The sequence below is a fragment of the Eurosta solidaginis genome, chromosome 1, assembly GCF_040869045.1.
Source record: "Eurosta solidaginis isolate ZX-2024a chromosome 1, ASM4086904v1, whole genome shotgun sequence".
NCBI lineage: Eukaryota > Metazoa > Arthropoda > Insecta > Diptera > Tephritidae > Eurosta > Eurosta solidaginis.
In genome coordinates this window covers 22564881-22591004 of record NC_090319.1, presented here as the reverse complement: position 1 = coordinate 22591004, position 26124 = coordinate 22564881, and the positions used below count along the sequence as shown (strand labels likewise).

Below are 26124 nucleotides of genomic sequence, written 5' to 3'. Positions count from 1 at the left end.
ATGAAAATGGTGCTATTTTCTGACGCGTTCCGGATATATATCTGGCAAAAGACTTTAACTCCGACAAAACTCATACAAGTTTCGGAGATTATCATATAAAGGGAGATAGTCCATCGTTGAGTTTAATGACTGAGTGAATAAACTCGCTACCTTTTTTTATCGAGCGAGCGATCGTTTCTTGTTTGCGTCGTTCCCTGTGTCGGCGAGCTGCGTAGCATAAATGAGTTAATTACCTTCGCCTTGATGTGTACTGCGAGACGATGGCCCACCAACGTGAACGAGGTACTTGGCAGCGAAGTCTCTATGCCACTACAAATCTAACACAATTACCTCTCTCTCTCGCTTTTCTACTTCTTTAATTAGATGCTGTAGTAGACAGTGCATAGTCCCATTATTTTTATGCCTTCAACCCTTTTAAGTCAGTTGAGCAATCTTTTATTCATAGGAGTTTATAAGCCCGTTGAGGGCTTTCATATCCGCCAGATTCCTCGTTCTAGTGTAAGTTATTATGATAATATTGCGCGGGCTTCAAACCTGGGGATAGGTTCGGCAAATGTTCCTAATAAAATGCAGACCTTTTTTTGCTCTCACACTTTGCTATTACAATTAAGACGACATTCACCGCTTTGGTTAGGCATCGATTTTCTCTATCCGGTAATATTTGCAAGATTTACAAGTTAGGCCGCGTCAGTAACAGCAGATGTAGGAATTAGGAACGATGAAACGGTTAAACACGTTCTATGTTCGTGTCCTGCGCTCGCGAAGTCAAGGCTCCAGCTACTAAGGTATTTTCCAATAGAACCGAGTTATTCTGTACATAAGTCCTGGTGCCTAATTGGAGATTTTCCGTTTGGTCGTTAAACAAATTCTGGTAACAGTATAGACACATTCGGTCCATGTGGGGTATTTATCCAATTCAACCCTACCTAGTATTTATAAGAGATCACACAGCAAAAAGTCTAGTGGAGGGGCTTTGGCAATTCTTACTCTGAATAAATCTGCTACCACTTCCCGATAGGCTGTTGAATTCCTCTCCTTACTTGTGCTCGACGTACGGATAGGCTGTCGCACTCCTCTTCTCACTTGTGCTCGACTTACACTTTCGAGATTCGTATTATCTTCAAGCAGATATATCCTTAGTATCTGTATTTAAGTTAACACGCTGAGTTGCTCATGAATTTCTTTCAGAGTGTTAAAGGATTCTACTTGGAGATCAAATTACTTGTAAAAGAAAGAAAAGTCGATTTTTCAGCATAACAAAAACAGCTTATAATCATCGAGTACATACTTTCAATAAAAGTTTTTTTAAGTCGGACCTTAACTTCGTAAACACATTGTAGCCGACAGGCCAATAATCTTATTCTATTTGCTATAAGATTTGAAACATTTTTATTATCTTTTATTTTCATTGTTGCAGAACGGCTTCAGAAATAGGTGAAATAACAGCCTTTGATCTAATAAAACGTGAGTTAATAGAGTACGTAACTAGCAACGGCTGTCGTAGGAATGTTTAATATCGTTTCGAACTACAGAACAAGAGTGCAGATCAAAGCTAATCAATATGATATTGGCTCACATTTTCTCCAACCTAACACATGTACACACTTAGTTAATAGTAATACGTATAAATTTGTTTATAATGTCAAATAAGTTTATAACAATGACTTTGGCATATATATGGCGGCTTTAATTTATTCAACTGTTCCAACCGTACCCGCCGCTGGTTGTGTTTCAAGATTCTCTCTGGTATAAGGCGGTGATGGTGTATTTGTTGAATCCCAACTATTTGGTGTTTGCAACAAAGGTGCCGAGTCGTCCAGTGTTGGTGCGGTGGCTACCGCAAAATTTGTGTACATGGGATACTTTGGTATAAATTCATCATTGCGATTACGTTCATCAACATCACGATCAATAAACTTACCACCAATCGAGGTGGCCTCTTCAAAGGAGGGCGGCTCTGTTAGTGGAAAAAACATAGATTGAATATGATTTTCTTTAATCTGAAAATATCTTTTGATCAGTTGGGTGGAAAGCAACTCTATGTTGGCTAGCGGCTCCAAAATATCTTATCGCAATATCGCGATCCTAATATTGAGGTAGGTAATAGTACTACGTTAGGAAGTGTGAGGCAGACCGGGGAGTGAGAGGAATTGTAATTAGAAGAGGAAGATTAATTAAAAAAGATATATTATTAAGAACAAGAATATGACTACGAAAGGAGAATAAGATAAAAACTAAGATAGAGCTAAAAAATATGCATATAAATATGAATAAGAATTAAAATAACAAGTAAGGAACGCTAAGTTCGGGTGTAACCGAACATTACATACTCAGCTGCCAAATTACAGCTTGCAAAACCTTTAAATTACCTTCTTTTAAAAGTGGGCGGTGACTCGCCCATTGTCCAAAATTTTACTAATTTTCTATTCTGCGTCATAAGGTCAACCCATCTACCAAGTTGCATCGCTTTATCCGACTTTGGTAATGAATTATCGCACTTTTTCGGTTTTTCGAAATTTTCGATGTCGAAAAAGTTGGCGTGGTTATAGTCCGATTTCGTTCAGGAACATACATACCAAGTGTCATTAAGACACCTCAAAATTTACTCAAGTTGTCGTATTTACGGACAGACGGACGGACGGATGGACGGACATGGCCAAATAAATTTCTTTTATCGCCCAGATCATTCTGATATATAGAAGTCTATATCTATCTCGATTAGTTTATGCCGTTACGGGGTACCGTTATGCGAACAAAATTAAAATACTCTGTGAGCTCTGCTCAGCTGAGTATAAAAATACGATAAGAATAGGAATAGGAATAAACATAGGAATACCAATAACAACAAGAATTAATAAGAATAGGAATAAGAATAGGATTAAGATTAGGAATTAGAATAAGAATAACAATAGAATACGAGTAAGAATAAGAAAAAGAATAGGACCAAGAATAAGATTAAGAATGAGAATAAGAATAGGAATAAGAAAAAGGTTAGGAAAATGATAAGAATAAAAAGAATCAAAATTGGAAGGAAGATGAATGTAAAGAAGAAAAGGCAGCTGACAAAGAGGGAAAAAGGTAAACATCTGAAGGATAGGAAGGGTAGAGGTCAGGAAAAGGAGGAGGAAGGGAAAGTTAGACATCTATTTTAAGTGAGGAAAGGCGAGGCAGAGGTCACAGCATCATCTGATTTCAAAAAAATTCTATGTGACATTTTTGTAAATGTTGCCAATCTAGATTGATCTTCCACTCAGTCGAAGATTTATAAACTCAAAGATTTTCATTAATCACTTACTAAATTTATCATAATTTGGTGGTACATCACTGCCAAATGGCGAGCCTGGTGTTTCTGGCTCCACTGGGGCTGTTGGCAACAAATCGATTGCATTTTGTGGATTTGTTGCACTTTGTGCTAGCGGCACTGTACCTATTGTTATGGGTACCTTAATTTCGGAATCAGTATGACAGGCACCCGTATCTATGGACATTTTGATCTCATAACGTACACCAATTATATAGCCCATTTCTAAGGTGGGTGGCACAGGTGGTATAAGCAATTCACCCTCAACCAAACGCTTCGATAGTCTCAAGCATTGCATACCCTGCGTTGTACGCGCTAGAGTATTACTATGATAACGCGTCTTATTATGTGGTGTGTGTGCTACAAAATTATAAACTTGTATTAATTTTAATTCCACACCATCTTCCAAATCATAACCAGTTGATTGATTATCTATTTCGAGTTTATATTTAATTGTTTGACCAGGCGCATAACCACCAAAAAGTATGATCAGCGTAGAGAGCACAGGTCCCGAAGAGCAAGGCCAACAGCAAAAATATTTAATATCCTCACTTTTTATAGGTATCTTTAATGTGGTAATAAATGAATTTACTAAATATATTTGAACTGCAGATCTCTTTGTAATTTTTAACTCACCAGCAACTGTGGTTGCATATTTAAATTGACCTGGTGCAATACCGTCAACGGTTGCTTGAAAACATTATCAAATCTATAGGGTCGATCAAGCACTAGTGACAACTCGTAAGCTATCTTGCCATATTTCTCTACACATGAAGTCGGACACTCCAATGGCAGCGGTATGTTAAATGTGTAGGTATAAGTTCCCGGTTGTAGGGCTCCTTCCCCATGTACGTGTGTCCTGGTGTTTAAGTATGTCTCGTTGGCGCGAAAATATTTCGTATAATGTTCAGTTTTGCCATTACGGCTGCGTGATCGACTCTCTTTCCAACGTACTTTGGCTTCGCCTTCGAAGAGTATGTAGAGTGCTGTGAATAAAAGAGTGAAGGTTGGTTTTTGAAGTGTGCGATTTCCATGAAGTGTTAAGGTTAATTAAATATGTTCTTAATGAAAATATCGGCCGAGTTGAAACTAGGAGATTCGTGTGACTACGAACTAGTTTGGGAACTTTTAGATTACATCTTTTCAGAATGATTTCGTTCTATGAAGTAGTACAGTATATCATGTTTTTCACTTTATCTGTTGATAGAACGTTACTTTTCCTTTAGATTTTGGAATCTCTTCAGGAGGATCTTGAACTAAAAAAAAATATAAGGCGAGACAACCTCCGAAGATATTTTAGGCCGAGTTTCTCTTCCAACTTGTGGCATGTTCCTTTTTTTAATTTTTCTTTGGGCGACAGGATCTACATGTTTAGATCCCCAAAACTTTCTAGGAGTATCTTTATCGTTGCAAAAAAAAAAAAAAAACACTAAAAATATCGAAAATATTATTGTTTCCTACACGTAATCAGTAACAGAAAGCTAACTTTTGTTCTAGAAAAGCAAACGATACTGAAAATCAAAAGTGCCAAAAATTTATTCGTTTCAAAAAGCGAAATTGATCGGTTACCAAAGAATCAAAAGCTCTCTTAAAGGAAAGAGATTTTGTTAAGGCAATGTCAAAAAAGACAACATAGTCCAGTTTTAAAACATGAACCCCTGTGGAATAAGTAACCGGCACCGGTTGAAACCACAACAGAATAAGTGTCTAGTTTTGAAAAACTCCAGTTCCAATAAAGCTATAAAAAGTAAAAAAGGAACCTATTTCTTAAAACGTTTTGATGAATACCAAACAGCGAACGGGTTCACAATTGTTTAAAAGTACCCAAAAACGAATAAGTATCGGCTTATGAAACAGGAGCCGCAGACGAATAAGTAAGCGGCTCTGATCAAAATCGGTAACAAAAAAGTTTAAACAAGTAAGGACGGGACGGCTGTGCCGTAGACTTTATACCTTCCATGAATGGGGCTGGACAATAATCTTATCCCGTTCATAATCTTCAAATAATCAGATGTATAAGATAAGAAATATATAGTGAACAGATGTACATACCTAAACGATTTTTAAGATAAATATAAAATAAAAAATGGCAAAAAACCCACTTATCTGAACGATCGGTTGTATGGGATATATATTATATATAGCTCCGATCGAAATGATTTTTACAGGAAATCTTCTATGATATATTAGAGTATATATCACCAAGTTTCACGTTTTTATATTCGGAACTAAGGGAGAAATGGCGGCCACCGTGGTGTGATGGTAGCGTCACACCGTATGCCCTGGGTTCGCACCCCGGACAAAGCAACATCAAAAATTTTAGAAATAAGGTTTTTAAATTAGAAGAAAATTTTTCTAAGCGGGGTCGCCCCTCGGCAGTGTTTGGCAAACGCTACGGGTGTATTTCTGCCATGAAAAGCTCTCAGTGAAAACTCATCTGCCTTGCAGATTCCGTTCGGAGTCGGCATAAAACATGTAGGTCCCGTCCGGCCAATTTGTAGGGAAAATCAAGAGGAGCACGCCGCAAATTGGAAGAGAAGCTCGGCCTTAGATCTCTTCGGAGATTATCGCGCCTTACATTTATTTTTTTTTTTTTTAAGGGAGAAATGGTCAAAAATCTTGCTATCTGCACGATCGGTTGTGTGGGATAGGTATATACTATATACATATAGCTCCCATCAAAGTGATTTTGTCAGGAAATCTTCTATGATATATTAGAATAAATATCACCAAGTTTAACGTTTTTATATTGGAAATTAAGGGAGAAATAGCTAAAAATCTTTCTATCTGAACGATCGGTTGTATAGGATATATATTATATATAGCTCCGATCGAAATGATTTTATCATGAAATCTTCCATGATATATTAGAATAAATATCACCAAGTTTAACGTTTTTATATTGGAAATTAAGGGAGAAATTGCCAAAAATCAGTCTATCTGAACGATCGGTTGTATTGGATATATACTATATATAGCTCCGATCAAAGTAATTTTTCCAGAAAATCTTCTGTGATATATTAAAATATATATCACCGAGTTTCATGTTTATACTTTCTAAATTGCGGCAGGAATGACCAAAATCGACTTATCTGAACGATCGGTTGTATGGGAGATATATGCTATAGTGGTCCGATCCTACCGGATCCGACAAATATCTAATATAATACAAAAATACATCCTTGTGCCAAATTTCATTGAGATATCTCAAAATTTGAGGGACTAGTTTGCATTCAAACAGACAGACGGACGGACGGACAGACGGACATGTCTATATGAACTCAGTTCGTCGCCCTGATCAATTCGGTATACTTTTAATGGTGGGTGTATCTTCTATACAAAGTTAATATACCATTTCATGTTCATGAAATGTATAAAAAAATCGGGTTCCTATTGAGAGACGGCTTGCGAAAATTTCGACTGCTGAGTAAAATATCACCCTATATCGGCTGCCAGTTCGGAAATCCTTATCTGAGAATATTTCTCAAGGAACCATATCTCAAAATTTTTTTCAATAGCACCCTAGCTGAGCTTAAATTCAATACATGTACATGTTTTGACATCGACTGGTGCGTTTATGAAAAAAAATTTCGCAATCTCATTTTCATGAATTCTGAAAAGTTTTATTTATGCCTGTTGATATGCAACCTGGGCACCTGTTTTGCCCAACCTTTCAATTAGTGCCAAAGGTAAGAAAATCACCTACATTTGTTTGACAAACTTGCCACCGCTTAGGCTTTCTCCCATAATACTTTAAGCAGAATTGTTGTTGTAATATACTAAATAATCATAGTCGCGTTTCAGTATCTGTATCTATATTTCTTGCATAGTTTTAAAGTTATTCCATGAAATGAGTTCTTTGTGTGAAGGTGTGTTCACCTATTAAGGCATATTGTGCCAAATACATATGTATGTATGTATGTATGTATGGGGAGTATGACCATTAGAGTGTGTCAAAAAAGGAAAACATTTGCCTAGCCCAAAACTAAATATTTTTGCAATCAGAACACTATAGAACAGCAGCTTCCTAACAGAGGAAGCAGAAGTTTATCTAAAATGGTCTTCGTAAAGTTTTTTTATTCATATGGTCCAAAGCTCACTTGTAACCCACTTTACCTTTACTAATTTTCTTTCAAACTTTGGGCAATAAACGAAAGTGGTTAATACAAGTTTTTGGTACAATGATTTCAATACCTCAAACCGTTTCAGAGATATAGGCCAAATGTACCAATACTATACAGTACAAAATGATTTTAAGGGTGTCGACCGAAAGGCAGCACCCCAGCGGCCAGCGGTTTAGGGGGCTTAGAATATACCCACGGCAGGTATGCCTGTTGTAAGAGGCGACTTAAATACTAAACTGATTCATGGGGTTGTGTAGCAAAACCTTTTCAAGAGGTTGATATCGCTATTTTTAGTTTCTCCAACCCTGTTTCTTTAGCAACCGAGGCTCTAGCCACCTTAATTCCTCATTGATCAAGGGGATGTCCTGGAAGTTTCAATGTGGTCATACAAAAACGTTCCCGAGATGGTCGGACTAGTACCAGATCTATATCCGGTAAAGGACCATCAACATCGATAGCAACAACTACCGAGAGGTTATGTCTACTCTTTTAATATTTTTCTTTTCTTGTGGTAGTCCAAAGCCAGCATTTAGTTAGTTCAATACGGTTTAATGTGCTTATATATAAATGAGTGTATGACAGTCTGGGTTGGTACCCAAACGAAATAAAAAAGTTGAAATGCCATTATTTTTACCTCGAGAAGCTTTTTAATTCCTTCTAATACTTTAAGGGGCTCCACTGGCTTAGCAGATAGGTAAAACCATTAGAAAAAGACTTCAGAGCACAAAGGGGCATAAGAAGGAATTATAAGATTCTTAAAGCAAAAATGATGACACATCAATTTAAAAATCGGATGTCAAAAAATCAAGTTGCAACAAAAAAAAAAAAAAAAAAAAACAAAAAAAAAAAACTTGGCTATATTTGCAAGGACTAAAAAATAAGAAAAGTTTGTTGACGAGATTCTTCCAACATAAGCTTTAAATTTAAATTCGCACTTTTGCACCTTTATTTTTCGATACAGTCTAATGTATTATTGTTTTAAATAAGATTAGAATATTCCTCACAATCATAATGAGCAGAAATTAGACAGCAATAAAAAATGCATTATACGTATGTCGTGAGGTGACAGGTAAAAGTCATTAAGTACATTTAGAACGATTTGAAGATATTGAAGTTTGAACACGTTTTCTCGTTTGTAGGTTTTATAAACTTTGTGGATAATAACATTTTCTATTCCCTCAAAGCCTCCTCTTTTGGTATGTGCCCCTACTACCTTGATTTTCCTAGAGTTAGATGAAAAAAAGGTAGATTTATGCAAAGAACTGGGCTTTTCCAAAACTTTTACTTATTGACTTTTACTTGTCACACCACGGTATACTCGGTATTATTTTCCAAATTATCGTACAAACATCGTAAATTTTTAAAACAAGTTTTCGAGATTTATGGTAAAAAACTGTGAAGGTGGAGAATTTGATGTTGAAACCCTTTTTCATTAGCAAAGCCCTGGGTATTATATCGTCCCATATTATATCATTCAATTCAGATACTTGGTGTCCCAAATTTAGATACCAATATCACTAATATAACATATTCGGATAAATGTATCGATGTTAGTACTCATAGTCAGTAGAAAATATCGAATATACTCGATACAAGTGGGTACTTCAGAATTTTTAACCAAAAGTTAAAGAGAACATTGTTTTTGTATTGAAAATATATTTATTTTATTAATACACACAAATGTTAAGCGATTATGGACATTAAACACATGACTTTAGCACCGTGACTAGAATCGTCTTCGATATCAACAATTTGACCATAGGTACTTTGTGAAAAGCATCGAGTCCGAAATTATAAATACTACTCACTCAGTACTCGTATGGTTCTATCATTGCAGAGCCCTCCATCAAGTCGTGAGAGGCAGTTGAAGGAAGACTTGATATCCCTTGGTACTTCCAAATAGTGTAAATTTTTGGGAAACAGGTTTAACCGGTTGTTGTAGAGCTGTAAAATGTTTCATATCTACATCATCGATAGTTTTCGATATTTTCAAAAAACCACCGACTGTACTATCATAAACTGTACATGTCGCCGACTGCTTAGGTTAGGTTATGTTGAACTGGCCGGTCCATGAGGACCTCACATAGAGTGGATGAGTCCGTAGTGTTACCAGAAGTTTTTTCAACGATCAAACTTAAAAACATTATAAAAAACCAGGACCTGTGTTATAAACTAATTCCGTCCTTTTGGCAAATACTAAACGCCTTTAGGACCTATGCACTTGCTGTTTCTAGATCCGACAGCTGTATCACTCCTAATAGCGGCAGTCTTAGCCTGGCAAGCGCAGGGTACGAGCACAAAACGTGCTCCATCGTTTCCTCCTCCAACCCACACTTTCATTAACATCTGATTTAACTGACCAGCCTAATTTAAAGACGTCCAAAAATGTAGGGAGTGTTAACGAAATACGCGTTTTGATTGTGGTGCCAATAGTTCGAGACAAAATCTTTGATGTTTTAATTCAGTAAGGAAGAAGTTGAAAAAAAAAACAATTTTGTGGCCAACAGGTTTATGCGACTTTATTTCCAATTAATTTTTTTTTTTTTATTTTAATAAGGGATACCTTTTTGCAGACTATCGATATTGATTAAAGTTATCGGTAGTACCTAAAATTTGAATTATCGATAATCTGTTTATTATTTTCGAGCTCTATAAACTTACTTATCCTACTAGCGCCAACCGCTTCTTCTCTGGACTAAAAGGCGCCAAATTTCTAACAACAAGGTAATTTGTTTCAAACTGTTCCTTCCAGTGGAGTGGGGGCCGTCTCCTTCCTCGACTGCCGTAGCCGGCATCCTATAAAAATATTTTCTTGCCAGGAGCATTATCTTTGATTCGATTTTGTTTCAATGAACTGGGCTTTGTTTATGTGTGCGTAAAGCTTGTCACTCTCATCATAAAATCTTGTTCCGCACTCGCCGTTGTCGATGCGTAGAGGTCCGTATATCTTTCGAAGAACATCTCTCTTGAACACTCCCAGAACTGCCTCATCATATGTTGGCAGTGTCCATGTACCATACAGCAGAACGGATGGGATAAGTAACTTGTAGAGATTGATTTACGTTTGCCGAGAGAGGGCATTATTTTTCAAATACTTATACAATGGCCAAACTCACCAACGAGATTACTCGTCAATTCATTACTAACTATTCGAACCGCTCTTTTGTGACTTTTTAATGTCGAATGGCGCCATTCGAAACGGCAGGATAAGTGAAACACAAGTTATGTGAAGATGGAGATGTATGCGAAAGCGAAGAGGGATATTGGCAATCAAGGAAGATTTATGGGAAGAGGAGGAAGAGATAAAGAGCGAAGGGATGAGTATTTTTTGAATGTAGGCCAGTCAAATTTCGCACTGCCGGTTATGTTAGCCTTAAATAAATTTATGTATTTCATTTCTTAAAAAGTGTTTATTTTTTAATTGCTTACCTCTAACGGTCTTCTCACTTGTTGTTGTTAATTGGATGCGTCCATTGATTGTCTCGCCGCTATAATAAATCGGTTGAGGCCGATCAAACTCGAACACGCACGTGGATGGCATTACGCTCAATCAAAAACAAAATATATATATAAGTATATTTATATTTTCTTGCGTATAAATAAATTATTTTATTAGTAAAACAAATACTTCGTTATATAAATGTATTTATGTGCTATAAATTGTATAATTGACAAATCACATTCAATTGCTACAGATGTTTTATTTCACGGGCCACTAAAACCGAAACGCACTCTTTGTTATACGTATTAATATTCATTAAAATATTCACTTCTTACTAAATTTAAATGTTCTCAGTTTTCAAAAAATTTGCATATACAAATATGTTTGTATGTAAATTTTAGATACTCTTTAGTACGCTGACAAAGATACGCCGTCTATTTTGGCTCCAAACTGTCCGGATGCAACCACCGCATTGCCCTCGCAAAAAATATCAAAACATTTTAGTTATAACGTATTCTGGTTTATTTAGAAAGAGCGGTAGAAATTTTAGTTTGCGATTTCTCGCCATTAGCTCTTTGGAGTAAATAATTACAGATAGAGCGTACAAAAACAATTGTTGGCACGTGGCTAATAGGTTGGGTTGTCACTAATGCAAAATTTTTGAGCCAAAAATCATTTCGAATATCAGCGAAACATTTCTGCACCATTTTTGCATGAGAAAAAAAAAAAGGTTTTAATAAATTTAAAATGAAATTTCCATACAAATTTCCAACTGTAAACACTTTATATTATAATCCTTTTTTTATTAATTATGAATATGAAGGATAAAATACCTGTTTTTATTACAAAAAAAAAAATTTCAAGAAAGAGAAATGGTGATATTTTTATAGCTGCATTTGTATTTTGAGTAAAAAATTACCCCCTTATTCATAAAAAAAATGGTTCAAAATGTTCTTACCTATAATTGGAAATCTGTACTTAATTATCGAGACTTGCTCATAATGCTTTATACAATTGCTTTTGTTATTGATGTCAGAGAAAAATTATAAAGTTTACAAACGGAGATGGTTACTAGGATATGTTTCTGAATTTCACTTCTCCATCAGCTTCTTGAAACCTCCAACATTCATACTTCATATTAGTGTAATATGAATATGAATGCCCCGAATAGCAACAAAAAGGCAATACTTAGAGACCAATTGCAAATAAAAGTGATGTATGAATTTTGGAGATTTCGAGATCAATATAGCTAACGGGCTCAGGATTCATTTTCTCAGGATTAATTTTCTTCAGATGTTTAAAAAAGATAAAAAAAAACTGCAGACTTGGGTTTGAAATTTTCATTACAGACCCGTTATTCAAATTTCTGAAATTTCGTCCTTAACTAACAAAGACTTTGTTTTATATTTGTACATGGTAAAAAATTAGAGCTTTAATGCATTAATCGGTCTAAGCTTATCCTCTAACTTTTTGTTTTTACCTAAATTCAAAATTTTTCAACTATTGTATGTTTTCGTTTATATTGTGCTAAAATTTTAAACTTCAAAATCTAAAAATTGATTTAAAAAGCCCAAAAAGTTTGTTTGTTTAATGGTGTGTTCAATTTATACTTATTATTTAAGAATTCATGAGTTTAACACTGGCTTGAATATTCAATTATTATGTTTTTATGAGAGAAACTGAAAAGAAAGAAAGAAACATTTACTGGCATATTGCGATGGTACCATTTCGAAACCCGCCACGTAAGCATCTTCAGGCAATTTCGTAATGTTATCAAGTTTCACCGATATTCGAACCGCGAATCACAAATAAGGCAACTGCAGTTTCACCGGGTGATTCGCGGTTCGAATCTCGGTGAAACCTTTGATAACATTACGAAATTGCCTGATGATGATTACGTGGCGGTTTTCGAAATGGTACCATCGCAATATGCCAGTAAATGTTTCTTTCTTTCTTTTCAGTTTCTCTTAGATAAACATAATAATTGAATATTCAATTATTATAAGCCGGTGTTAAGCTCATGAAATCTTAAATAATATATAAGTATAAAACCAAAAAGTCCATTAAATTTAAAAATAGAAACACTTCTGGTTAAGAGTTAAAATGTACTTATGAATTTTAAAAACAAATAATTTCATGTTTGAAAAGGGCTGCAATTCATTTTTTCCAAAATTTTGTTGCACATATAAAGCGTTATTGTATGTTTTGTTGCATAGATATGATAGCTCAGTAGGTAGGACAAGCTACTACAACCCGGTGAACGTCGGTTCGAAACCAGACCCACTAAGATTGTGTAGAAGTGTAGACTCCTCTAGTTAAACACTAATACCCAATTCTGTCCACTAATTCTCAGGAAATTTTAAGCCAAATTTGGTTTGGTTATATATGTAGTACAAACAAGTTTTTAGATATAGGGTCAAAGCTGTAACCGTGTATAATCATTTTCAAACAACTTTCTTCTTTGATGTTCATAAAAAATATTTTTAAAATTTATTTATCAGAATGAAACTAAAATCTAACTTACCTCAAACTTCTACGAAATGGAAAAAATATACCAAGTTTGGTAAGAAACCCTAAAAATGGCAACCCCAATGTGTAGTATATTTGTATGTATGCAAAAGCTCAATGCGTTTGAGAGTATCGAATTAAAATTAATATGTATGGTGCTCCAACTGGTAGTGTTTGAGCGACGCTCCTACGTATGACGTCATCAACATATTTTTGTTTTGACTTGACTCTTCGTGGTCTTCACTATATTATGCGGCAGTTACCCACCGACGTGTGCCGTACGTACGGACGTTTGTCGTACAAAACACGTTTGACCGAACCCTCAAGCCCGTATGAATCAATATGTGCGTCTGTGTACATGTACATAACATATTTGTGTGTGTATTGTTAACAGATAAGCACTGTTGCCATTGACCATTTTGCATGTATGCTTATGGAAACATCAACTGTTTCCAATTTAATTTTTGATATTGTAAAAGGCCGGAATACAAATTAAATAAGTATAAATAGATTAAATATTTATAATCAGCACTTTTACATAATTATTTCGAATTATTTCCACAATTTTTCAAACTTTAATTAGGCTTTTTTGCATAAAATTGCAAACGGTCAAAAATTAGCGCACAAAAGTTTACTAGGCAACTATGTCTAGTGAGAGAGCGATCAGCTGACACGTTCTTACGGAAAAAATCAAAATTGTTTTGATTTCTACGTTCCGGGCTACGTACGTACGGGCGTTGCACGTCGGTGAGTTTTCGTTTACATTGCACACTCATAAGATAGGTCGTGTCAGCTGACACGTTTTTTCTACGTACGTTCGTGGGTAACTGCCGCATTAGCCGGTTGCTGTTCTGATTACATTTGTAAGTCAACAGCTGGTTTAGTAAGTGTTTCCAAGTCGTATTATTTTAAAAAAATTTTCTTTTAATATTGAAGATGGTACAATGAGGCCTAGGTAAGTAAGTCTAATTTTTGGTGCAATCATATATTAAGTAACCAGCTGTGGGATAAGTTTTGAAGAAATTCAAGGAGGAAATGTCGTACGTAATACTTTGCAAATATCGTTGAAAGAATACTTTACTTTTCAGAGACTGCTACCGTTATTATTGTTACCATGACTTCTGATATCGTTTCAATACTGATACCGTTGCTATTGCTACCATAACTGTTGTTACCTATCTTACTCCTACTATAGCAATTGTTTCTGTAACTAATGTTATTTTGGCTATTGTAACCGGAATTATTGCTACCAGGGCAATTGTCGTTGCCACTGCTACTCAATAACGTTTACCATTAAAATTGTCACCTGTGACTACGGCTGCAGTAACTATTTTTATCGTAACTATTGTTACCATAACTACGCCCACCAAACTATTGTCGCCGTATTAACTATTACCGTAATTAATGTTATGTACCTTTTCTATCAATAACTATAGTTTGCGTAATTAAGTACTGTTAACATAACTATTGCTGCCCTATCCAATTGTTACCATGGCTATTGTTACCGAACCTGTTTCATTGATATCTAAATTTAACAAGAGTTTGAAATTAGTTTCTACATAGACACATTTTATAAAGAAATAGAATTTAGGGCTATGTTTCTAATTTCATATTTGTATTGGTGATTCTGTTGGTAGCTGTTGTTTGGCTAATTCCGCTGCAGCAGCTGCAGCCGCTTGTCGTCTCCTTTTTTTACGTCGTCGCTTCTGTGGCAAACTTGGCGGTGGACTCAAGCCCATACTGCTAAATGCTAGCGCATTTTCATCGACATTAAAAACAGGATATCGTGGTGTAAATGGTGCATCCACACTTACTGTGTTCGCATCATTATCTGCAATATTCGTGCTCATAAACATTGCTTCCTCATAGGTGGGTGGAGCTGTAAAGAAAATTAAAAGTCCTAAATAGTGAGCTTATATTGTGTTGGAATATTGATAGCCTTTGGACTCATTAAACTCATGAGATATTTTAGAAACGCCTATTTTCCCCTATTTTCTTTTAAGAATTTGAAATATTGCTAGTTTAGAAAGCTGTGGTTAATCTCGTTAAAGCAGTCTAACGAGATTGGGTCCTTAATAGAACCTAAGAACGTAAGAACCTTTTAGAAGACGTAAAGAGAACAAACTAGCCATTGATCGTCGTTTATTAAGTTTTGCTGAGCTTAGAGAAGACATCACCATAATGATAAAAGGCTTAAATAGCAATAAACGGACCTTTAATATATTCTTGATTGTAGGGAATTCTGGAAAGTTATACATTTTTTGTCCAATCTAGCCAAAGAAACAAAATGATAGTGTCACGGTCGATGACTTTTTGTACGAAGGTAAGCGCAACATGATTACGCAAGTTTATTTCTCAATCACAGCTGGCAACGCGAAAATTTTAATTACTAGTGGGGGACACGCTAAACTCAACCAGAAAGCCGATCGCTTGTCCTTCACGGAAGGTTAGGATTATATCCGGGAAGGAATCCAAGGATATAAGATCGAACATCCTAGTCAGGTACGCAAACCTTGGGTTTTACGGAGGTTGATTCCGCAGCCGAAGCGATTTAGCCTGGATATCTCTCAGATTAAATCAATATAAAAACTTGCTTACCGAGGACACGACACGTTTTGAGGTTATCGATATGGATCGTGAACTATTTGAGGCGTCAGCCGTCGAAGCTTATTTTTCGGTGTTTTAAAGGGGGGGGGGGGGGGGGTAAAGCACATCAACAGGGTGATGATGAGACCATATCTTTAGGTAGTAGGTGATCACTGACTGCAACTTGGAGCAGATTGAAGACCAAATCTTCCTTTGCCTTTCTTCAGCTTACAGCATAAATACAACATCCCAATTAGGCTGTTTCCTGCTTGTCTTAAAGTCATGTGCCTTCATATCATAATATATCCTCTATGGCGGCTACTACATAATTTGCTTTCACTGTGACATTAACCTGAGGGACAGCGATAGCTTCATCATTAAGAGTATGGACGCAAGAGTAAGGCTTGAGAATGCTTATTCATGGTATAGCTTCATCCCCATCCTAAATTGAACTTAAGTTGGTAGGATCTGTGGCACATCATGAAAAGAATTACACATGCGTGGACGAAAGCTTCAGATGGCGGTGTCCAGCTACCCCGCGTATTGATAGCGTAATCTGTCAACTCATCAAGAAATAGATAAATGTACTTGACTGAACGGATAGGGTAGTTTATAGCTTAGCTTAGGTCCCGACGTGACCAGTGAAAAACGAAGATAGTTATAAGGATGGGATGTGTAAGAGTGGTGCTATCTGGGCTTATCTTTAAGCCTCTGAAGATTGAAATAGTAGTGTCGGAAATCTCTCACTCATCTAAGGATCCAGCCAAGAATTTGTGCTTTTATTGGGTGTATTGTTCTCAGCCTTAATCTATACATGAAGAGTTCTACCAGATCTGTCCGTTTTTAAATATCTACTTACGCAATTGAATTTCGTCATCGTCTTCACTCGTTTCATCGGTCAAACCGCCAACTGCACCACTTGCTTGCTCCAAATCATTTGTTGACGCAGCCGCTGAAGACGACGCCGTTGCTATGTTTGCCCCTTCCCTCTGGGCCAACCACTCATCCTCGCCAACCATACTGCCTTGTAGCAGTGGAACATTACCAACAGTTATAGGAAGCAGTACTTTTGGATTGCGCATTAGAGAATTCATAGCTGCCACTACACACAGTTCATAAGAGATGCGTACAACGCGACTGATGTGTTCACAAGTTGGTGCTGTTGCTGGAATGCGAACAGTTTCAGTGAATGATTTGCGCGTATATTTTGGAACATGCCCACCAATTTTTTTTCCTAAACATATTTTTTCCGAAACAGTATGCACTGGCGTATCTGAAGTGTATGTGGCGCGTAAATTTAACATTATGATCAACCTTTTACAATCCACTGAAGATTGATTGTTAATATTGACACTAACCAATACATATTGGCCGGGCACATAACCAGCTTGTTGTATATAAACTTTTAAATGCACAGCTTTCGACATCAATAAGCACACATTTTCCACAGCATCATTGGTAACGGGTGACTATTGAGTACATAGAGAAGTGTATTGAAAACCTTTTTCATACAAAAAGTACACATTTGGCTTACCTGTATTATTTTACTTTCCTCATTTAGATCCAATAGTTTAAGTACTGTGAAGCCTACATTATGTATTCGGTCTGCGGCGCCATTTCGTATGAAAGTCACCTTAACAAGATATCGTATATGCCCATACGTGCCTTCAAAGGATGACGGGCAATTTGTTGGTATAGGGCAGGAAAAGGTGAACGTATAAGTACCAGCATCCATAGTGAAGTTATTGGAATGATCAGAACCCACCAACCATGTTGTTGATGCCACATAATCCTCACGTCCAAAGCATAAATGCTTCATTCTAGGATTTATCTTCTGTACGGCGATCTTTTGGCCAAATCTTTCACGCCATTGACAACAAGCAAACCCGCAGACTTGAAGCTTAATGCCTAGATAAATGAGAAAAGGTAATTGATTTGTTTGTAAACAAATAGTGTAATATAAATATGGCTAGACTTCGACAAAGTTACAGGGCCTCATTATAACCGTTTTGTACAGAAGGCCTGAGAGGAATGTGCCAGACCATCGTATCGTCCAGTTTCTTGCCGGTATTGTCTCCATTAAAGAAGTACACAAGAGCAACCCCAGGAATACAAACTGCAAAATGTTCCGGAATATAGCTATGGAGAATCTTCCTAGAAGAAGAATTAGAAGCACAAACTTTATAGAACTGAAGGATAGAGTTGACGGCTTCCACCGAATGGTTATTAACGCCTGGTAATCAGAAATGAACATTTATTTATATGGTACCTAGATGGCTCAAATACGCCCGGGTAGAAATTCCGAAAGTTTTCCGGGCTAAACATAGGCCTGTGTGCAGCGCTCAACCTACAACAAGCCAACTCGGATGAGACAAGCATTATTTCGTTCGAGAAATTTAGTTACAGACTCAAAATCTACATTGCCAAGCTGGGCACATGGTCTAATGGCCTATGACGTTTCTGCGACACCAATGATGACACTGTAGTGCATTTGCTTCTAGAATAAGATGCTCTTGCGAGAATAAGACTTCCTAGGAGGGCACAACGGACCTATAGGTCGCAGTGAATTACTTACCTTACTAAGTGGAGTTTTAAGAGGAGCTGCTCGGTTAAGATGTTTTCTACCTCAACCCACTAATCGGTCTACGAAGTATAGGCTGGTAAAAAACCGTAATATGGTGATACTGACATTCATCGAGCCAGTAATAAACCGAGTCTCTCTATTTATTTTTAGAAAGATCATCTCCCGAATACCCCTGAAACAACAGCCACTGATGGCAAGTACGTCACCGCCACCTGACTGCCGCTATTGGTCGATACTTTACTCAACTCAATGACATTTCCCGCTGCTCTATGCGCGCATTGTCCACCTCTGTTGTTCGGCTGCTCCCCAAATGTTGCCGAATACCAATAGGGCCGGATTAACAAGTAGGCAGAATAAGTAGTTGCCTGGGGCCCCTGATTTTAGCGGGCCCCCGAAAAATGAAAAAGACTTCTAAATTTTCTTACAAACATAAAATTCTAGAGAGTGCTGTGATTAGCTGAAAATAATTTTTACTCAAATAAGTAAAACTCAATTGACCATTCAAAAGGCGACGACAAGGTTCCTAAAAAGGAAATTTCCTTCTCATTTGACAAATTGTATTAGCGTGCAAAGAAATGTATCGAAGTAAAAGGAGAGCATATTGAATAATAAAAAAAGAATTATCTCAAAATGTTGCTTTTATTTTGAAAATTTTCGGTTATTTTTGGAACAGTGGCTGTAGAAGCCTTCAACTCTATTTTTACTGCTATGCGTTCAGTGAGTAGGGCTGACTACATTCACGGCGGCGGTGCAGCCACCACATCTGTCATATTATTTTTACACATGTTCTTATGAGCGTCGTTGTTTTTGGCGCGACAGAGCAGCACGACATTCAATCACGAAAGCCGTTGTCGCTAGATTAAACCTAATTCTATTTTTGGGAAGCGACAGTGAGTGGCGTCCTTTTTATTTTGTCAATAAAAACTAAAATAGAAGTAAACTAGCCTTTACCCGCGGCCCCGTCCGCAAGGAGAAAATTAAATATATGGGATATTCACGTTAGCCTGCTTATCAAGTTATCTGTTTAAAAAGATGTTTCTGTCTAATACATTTTATTTTTGTAATTGAGTAAAAAAAGAACTAAATGAGCTGATAACCTGATAGGATCCCCAAATGATCCCGAAATTATCCAGAAAAATTCACGAAATGACCCCGACGCTATCGCGGACAGATCCCGAAAACCATCTAGAAATGCCACGGAAGGGTCTCCAAAGTTCCCGGAATAGAAATGATGCCTGAAGGGTACCAAAATGATCCCGAAATAGTCCCGAAAAAGTTCCGAAATGACCCTGACGGGCTCCCGGACGGTTCTCAAAAACCATCCAGAAAATATCCAGGAAGGGTCCTTAGGGGATCCACGACAGATCGCGAAAACCATACAGAAATTATTCCGGAAGGGTCCTAAAATGATCCCGTATTAGTCCCGAAAAAGTCCTGAAATGACCCCGACGGGATCCCAGACGGATTCCGAAAACTATCCAGAAATGATGCCGGAAAGATCCTCAAATGATCCCCTAATAGTCCCGAAATGACCCTGACGGGATCTCGAACGGACTCCTAAATGACCCTGACGGGATCCCGGACAGATCTCGAAATCCATCCAGAAATGATCTTGGAAGGCCCCAAAATAATCCCGAAACAATCTCTGAAAAGTCCATAAATTACCCCAAAAACTATCCAGAAATGATCACGAAATGACCGAAAACCATCCAGAAATTATGCCGGAAGGGACCCCTAATGATCCCGAATACTATACAGAAATGATGCCGGAAAATACCCCAAATGATCCCGAAATAGTCCCGAAAAAGTTCCGAAATGACCCGGAAGGGATCCCGGACGGATCCCGAAAACCATCCAGAAATTATGCCGAAAGGGTCCCCAAATGATCCGATACCAGTCGATAAAAAGGGTCGAAATAACCCCGACGGGATCCCGGACGGATCCTCAAAATCATATAGAAATGATGCCGGAAGGTACCCCAAATGATCCCGAAATAGTCCCGAAATGACCCTGGCAGGATCCCGTACGGATCCCGAAAACCACCCAGAAATGATGCCGAAAGGCTCCCCTAATTATCCCGTATTAGTCCCGAAAAAGTCCTGAAATGAGCCCGACGGAATTCCTGACGGATCCCGAAAAGCATCCAGAAATAATGCCGAAAGGGTCCCCAAATCATCCCGTATTAGTCGAGAAAAAGTCCTGAATTGGCCCCGTTGGGATCCCGGATGGATCCCGAAAACCATCCAGAAATGATGCCGGAAGGTATCCCGAAATAGTTCCGTAATGAACCTGACGGGATCCCGAACGGATCCCATAAACCATCTAAAAATGGTGCCGGAAGGTATCTCAAATGATCCCGAAATAGTACCGAAATGACCCTGACGGGATCCCGGACGGATCCCGAAAACCATCTAGAAATGATGCCGGAAGGTACCCCAAATGATCCCGAAATATTCCCGAAATTACCCCGACGGGATCCCGGACGGAGCCCTAAAACCATCCAGAAATTATGCCCAAAGCGTCCCCAAATGATCCCGTATTAGTCGAGAAAAAGTCCCGAAATGACCCTGACGGGTTCCCGGACGGATCCCGAAAAGCATGATGCCGAAAGGGTCCCCAAATGATCCCGTATAAGTCGAGAAAAAGTCCCGAAATGACCAAGACGGGATCCCGGACGGATCCCGAAAACCATCCAGAAATGATGCCGCAAGCGTCCCGAAATGATCCCGTATTAGTCGAGAAAAAGTCCCGAAATGACCCCGACGGGTTCCCGGACGGATCCCGAAAAGCATCCAGATATGATGCCGAAAGGGTCCCCAAATGATCCCGTATAAGTCGAGAAAAAGTCGCGAAATGACCAAGACGGGATCCCGGACGGATCCCGAAAACCATCTAGCAATGGTGACGGAAGCTACCCTAAATGATCCTGTATTAGTCGAGAAAAAGTCCCGAAATTATCACGACGGGATCCCGGACGGATCCCGAAAACCATCTAGAAATGATGCCGGAAGGTACCCCAAATGATCCCGAAATAGTCCCGAAATGGCCCCGACGGGATCCCGGACGGATCCCGAAAACCATCCAGAAATGATGCCGAAAGCGTCCCCAAATGATCCCGTATTAGTCGAGAAAAAGTCCCGAAATGACCCCGACGGGTTCCCGGACGGATCCCGAAAAGCATCTAGAAATGATGCCGGAAGGTACCCCAAATGATCCCGAAATAGTCCCGAAATGACCCCGACGGGATCCCGGACGGATCCCGAAAGCCATCCAGAAATGATGCCGAAAGCGTCCCCAAATGATCCCGTATTAGTCGAGAAAAAGTTCCGAAATGACCCCGACGGGTTCCCGGACGGATCCCGAAAAGCATCCAGATATGATGCCGAAAGGGTCCCCAAATGATCCCGTATAAGTCGAGAAAAATTCCCGAAATGACCAAGACGGGATCCCGGACGGATCCCGAAAACCATCTAGCAATGATGACGGAAGCTACCTTAAATGATCCTGTATTAGTCGAGAAAAAGTCCCGAAACTACCACGACGGGATCCCGGACGGATCCAGAAAATCATCTAGAAATGAAGCCGGAAGGTACCCCAAATGATACCGAAATAGTCCCGAAATGACCCTGACGGGATCCCGGACGGATCCCGAAAACCATCTAGAAATGAAGCCGGTAGGTACACCAAATGATCCCGAAATAGTACCGAAATGACCCTGACGGGATCCCGGACGGATCCCGAAAACCATCTAGAAATGAAGCCGGTAGGTACACCAAATGATCCCGAAATAGTACCGAAATGACCCTGATTGGATCCTGGACGGATCCCGAAAACCATCTAGCAATGATGCCGGAAGGTACCCCAAATGATCCCGAAATAGTCCCGAAATGACCCCGACGGGATCCCGGACGGATCCCGAAAACCATCCAGAAATGATGCCGAAAGCGTCCCCAAATGATCCCGTATTAGTTGAGAAAAAGTCCCGAAATGACCCCGACGGGTTCCCGGACGGATCCCGAAAAGCATCCAGATATGATGCCGAAAGGGTCCACAAATGATCCCGTATAAGTCGAGAAAAAGTTCTGAAATGACCAAGACGGGATCCCGGACGGATCCCGAAAACCATCCAGAAATGATGCCGAAAGCGTCTCCAAATAATCCCGTATTAGTCGAGAAAAAGTTCCGAAATGACCCCGACGGGATCCCGGACGGATCCCGAAAACCATCTAGAAATGATGCCGGAAGGTACCCCAAATGATCCCGAAATAGTCCCGAAATGACCCCGACGGGATCCCGGACGGATCCCGAAAACCATCCAGAAATGATGCCGAAAGCGTCCCCAAATGATCCCGTATTAGTCGAGAAAAAGTTCCGAAATGACCCCGACGGGTTCCCGGACGGATCCCGAAAAGCATCCAGATATGATGCCGAAAGGGTCCCCAAATTATCCCGTATAAGTCGAGAAAAATTCCCGAAATGACCAAGACGGGATCCCGGACGGATCCCGAAAACCATCTAGCAATGATGACGGAAGCTACCTTAAATGATCCTGTATTAGTCGAGAAAAAGTCCCGAAACTACCACGACGGGATCCCGGACGGATCCAGAAAATCATCTAGAAATGAAGCCGGAAGGTACCCCAAATGATACCGAAATAGTCCCGAAATGACCCTGACGGGATCCCGGACGGATCCCGAAAACCATCTAGAAATGAAGCCGGTAGGTACACCAAATGATCCCGAAATAGTACCGAAATGACCCTGACGGGATCCCGGACGGATCCCGAAAACCATCTAGAAATGAAGCCGGTAGGTACACCAAATGATCCCGAAATAGTACCGAAATGACCCTGATTGGATCCTGGACGGATCCCGAAAACCATCTAGCAATGATGCCGGAAGGTACCTCAAATGAACCCGTATTAGTCGAGAAAAAGGCCCAAAATTACCCTGAAGGGATCCCGAAAACCATACAGAAATGATGCCGAAAAGTTCCCGAAATGATTCCGTATAAGTCGAGAAAAAGTCCCGAAATGACCAAGACGGGATCCCGGACGGATCCCGAAAACCATCCAGAAATGATGCCGAAAGCGTACCCAAATGATCCCGTATTAGTCGAGAAAAAGCCCCGAACTGACCCCGACGGGATCCCGGACGGATCCCGAAAACCATCTAGAAATGATGCCGGAAGGTACCCCAAATGATCCCGAAATAGTCCCGAAATGACCCCGACGGGATCCCGGACGGATCCCGAAAACCATCCAGAAATGATGCCGAAAGCGTCCCCAAATGATCCCGTATTAGTCGAGAAAAAGTCCCGAAATGACCACGACGGGATCCCTGATGGATCCCGAAAACCATCTAGAAATGATGCCGGAAGGTACCTCAAAGGAACCCGTATTAGTCGAGAAAAAGTCCCAAAATGACCCTGAAGGGATCCCGAACGGATCCCGAAAACCATACAGAAATGATGCCGAAAAGGTCCCCAAATGATCCCGCATTAGTCGAGAAAAAGTCCCGAAATGACCACGACGGGATCCCTGATGGATCCCGAAAACCATCTAGAAATGATGCCGGAAGGTACCTCAAAGGAACCCGTATTAGTCGAGAAAAAGTCCCAAAATGACTCTGAAGGGATCCCGAACGGATCCCGAAAACCATACAGAAATGATGCCGAAAAGGTCCCCAAATGATCCCGCATTAGTCGAGAAAAAGTCCCGAAATGACCACGACGGGATCCCTGATGGATCCCGAAAACCATCTAGAAATGATGCCGGAAGGTACCTCAAAGGAACCCGTATTAGTCGAGAAAAAGTCCCAAAATGACCCTGAAGGGATCCCGAACGGATCCCGAAAACCATACAGAAATGATGCCGAAAACGTCCCCAAATGATCCCGTATTAGTCGAGAAAAAGTCCCGAAATGACCCCAACGGGATCCCGGACGGATCCCGAAAACCATCGAGAAATGATGCCGAAAGGGTCCCCAAATGATCCCGTATTAGTCGAGAAAGGGCCCCGAAATGACCCTGACGGGATACGGACGGAACCCGAAAACCATCCAGAAACGATGCCGAAAGGGTCCTCAAATGATCCCGTATCAGTCGAGAAAAAGTCCAGAAATGACCCCGACGGGACCCGGACGGATACCGAAAACAATCCAGAAATGATGCCGAAAGGGTCCCCAAATGATCCCGTCTTAGTCGAGAAAAAGTTCCGAAATGACCCCGACGGGATCCCGGACGGATCCCGAAAACCGTCCAGAAATGATGCCGGAAGGGTCCCCAAATGATCGCGAAATAGTCCCGAAAATGTCCCAAAATAATCCCGACGGAATCCCGGACGGATCCCGAAAACTATACACAAATGATCCCGGAAGTGTCCCAAAATAATCCCGGAATAGTCCCGAAAAAGTCCAGAAATTACACCGGCGGGATCGCGGACGGATCCCGAAAACCATCCAGAAATGATCCCGGAAGGGTCTCAATATGACCCAAACGGGATTCCAAATAGGGTGAAGATAATTATAAAACCATGTTAATAAGGCAACAGGCGCGTTGGAGCGAATGAAAAGTTACAAAGAAACATACAGGTAAAGCTAATAAAAGCGTGCTAATAAAAACAATTGAAGGAGGGTGGATGGCGGGAGGAGGAGAGTACCACTGATCGTTTTTCCAAAATTGTTTAGATCTCGATCTGTATGAGCCAGATAATTAAATTATTGATTTTAGGACAAAATTTACATTGAGTTATAACAATTTATAGATTTTGCACGAGAGGGGAAAGGAGGGGGGTGTGTATCACTGCTCACTTTGTAAGCCCTCGACTTATTTCACCCATTGAGTTTGTAATATTGGTGAAGGTCAGTATACGTAAAGTTATAATGTGTAAAAATTGTTAAAAAGTAATTATTCGAAAGGGTCGTGGGACCCCCTTCCCCCTTTCCATGTTCGAAAAAAATTTCGCCAGTAGCTTATTATCTCTGTCCCAAATTTCATCAAAATCCGTGAAGCCGTTCTGGCGTGATTCAGTCGCAAAGACAAAAAAATATAATAATTAAATTATAACTGTTCCTAGGGGGCGGAGGCCACGCCCCTTTTGAAAAATATATAGCTGGTAGATCCTTCTAGACTATTGGCTATATGTGTGCAAAATTTCATCCAAATCGGTCCAGCCGTTCTTGCGTTATTGAGTCACAAAGACAAACGTCTGGACAAACATCCAAACATCCAAACATCCAAACATCTTAACATCCAAACATCCAAACATCTTAACATCCAAACTTTCCCATTTATAATATATATTAGATAACAGATAATAGAAGCTAAAATCATTCTTTTGGACATTTTTTAAACATAATTAATATTTTTTCTAAATTTTTCGCTACTGTTTGCTGTAATTTACATTGGTAGCTGCCGCTTTCAAGTAATGAAGAAACCAATGCTTGGCTACGGTCGTCGTCAAGCTTTGCTTTATTGTGGCTGTGTCCTGTAGACACCGTGTTGAATGTGATCAGCCCCAGTAAGTCAATGCAAAGTGAAAAAGCAGATTTGGAAACGTTTGCTTTTTTGTAGGGATCGT

At 39.4% G+C, this 26124-nt stretch overlaps 2 protein-coding genes across 3 annotated transcripts in view; both read right to left on the bottom strand.

Moving 5' to 3' along the window:
• Window positions 1–1281: 1281 nt before the first annotated feature.
• Window positions 1282–12659, bottom strand: LOC137250244 (arrestin domain-containing protein 3-like). Its single transcript, XM_067782710.1, has 5 exons — window positions 11273–12659; window positions 10855–10970; window positions 3938–4287; window positions 3296–3866; window positions 1282–1957 (listed from the first exon to the last, which is right to left on the bottom strand). The coding sequence occupies exons 2-5, from the start codon at window positions 10964–10966 to the stop codon at window positions 1692–1694; spliced, it is 1299 nt and encodes a 432-aa protein (XP_067638811.1). The 5' UTR covers window positions 10967–10970; window positions 11273–12659; the 3' UTR covers window positions 1282–1691.
• A 609-nt stretch (window positions 12660–13268) lies between these two features.
• LOC137250236 (arrestin domain-containing protein 17) overlaps window positions 13269–26124 on the bottom strand; it is a 40094-nt gene continuing 27238 nt past the window's right edge. For both annotated transcript variants that reach the window (XM_067782698.1, XM_067782690.1), the window contains exons 3-5: window positions 17496–17869; window positions 16821–17430; window positions 13269–15254 (exon numbers count right to left, since the gene is read on the bottom strand). In XM_067782698.1, coding sequence (XP_067638799.1) covers window positions 14983–15254; window positions 16821–17430; window positions 17496–17869 — 1256 coding nt within the window. In that variant the 3' untranslated portion in view covers window positions 13269–14982. The remainder of the gene's footprint in view (window positions 15255–16820; window positions 17431–17495; window positions 17870–26124) is intronic.

Bases quoted from the DNA above. Each gene is read 5' to 3' on its own strand.
- LOC137250244 (XM_067782710.1), bottom strand. From the start codon at position 10,966: ATGCCATCCACGTGCGTGTTCGAGTTTGATCGGCCTCAACCGATTTAT. The intron at 4,288-10,854 runs GTAAGCAATTAA...TTTTATTCACAG, and splicing joins AAGTGAGAAGACCGTTAGAG to CACTCTACATACTCTTCGAA. The intron at 1,958-3,295 runs GTAAGTGATTAA...TTCCACTAACAG, and splicing joins ACCAAATTATGATAAATTTA to AGCCGCCCTCCTTTGAAGAG.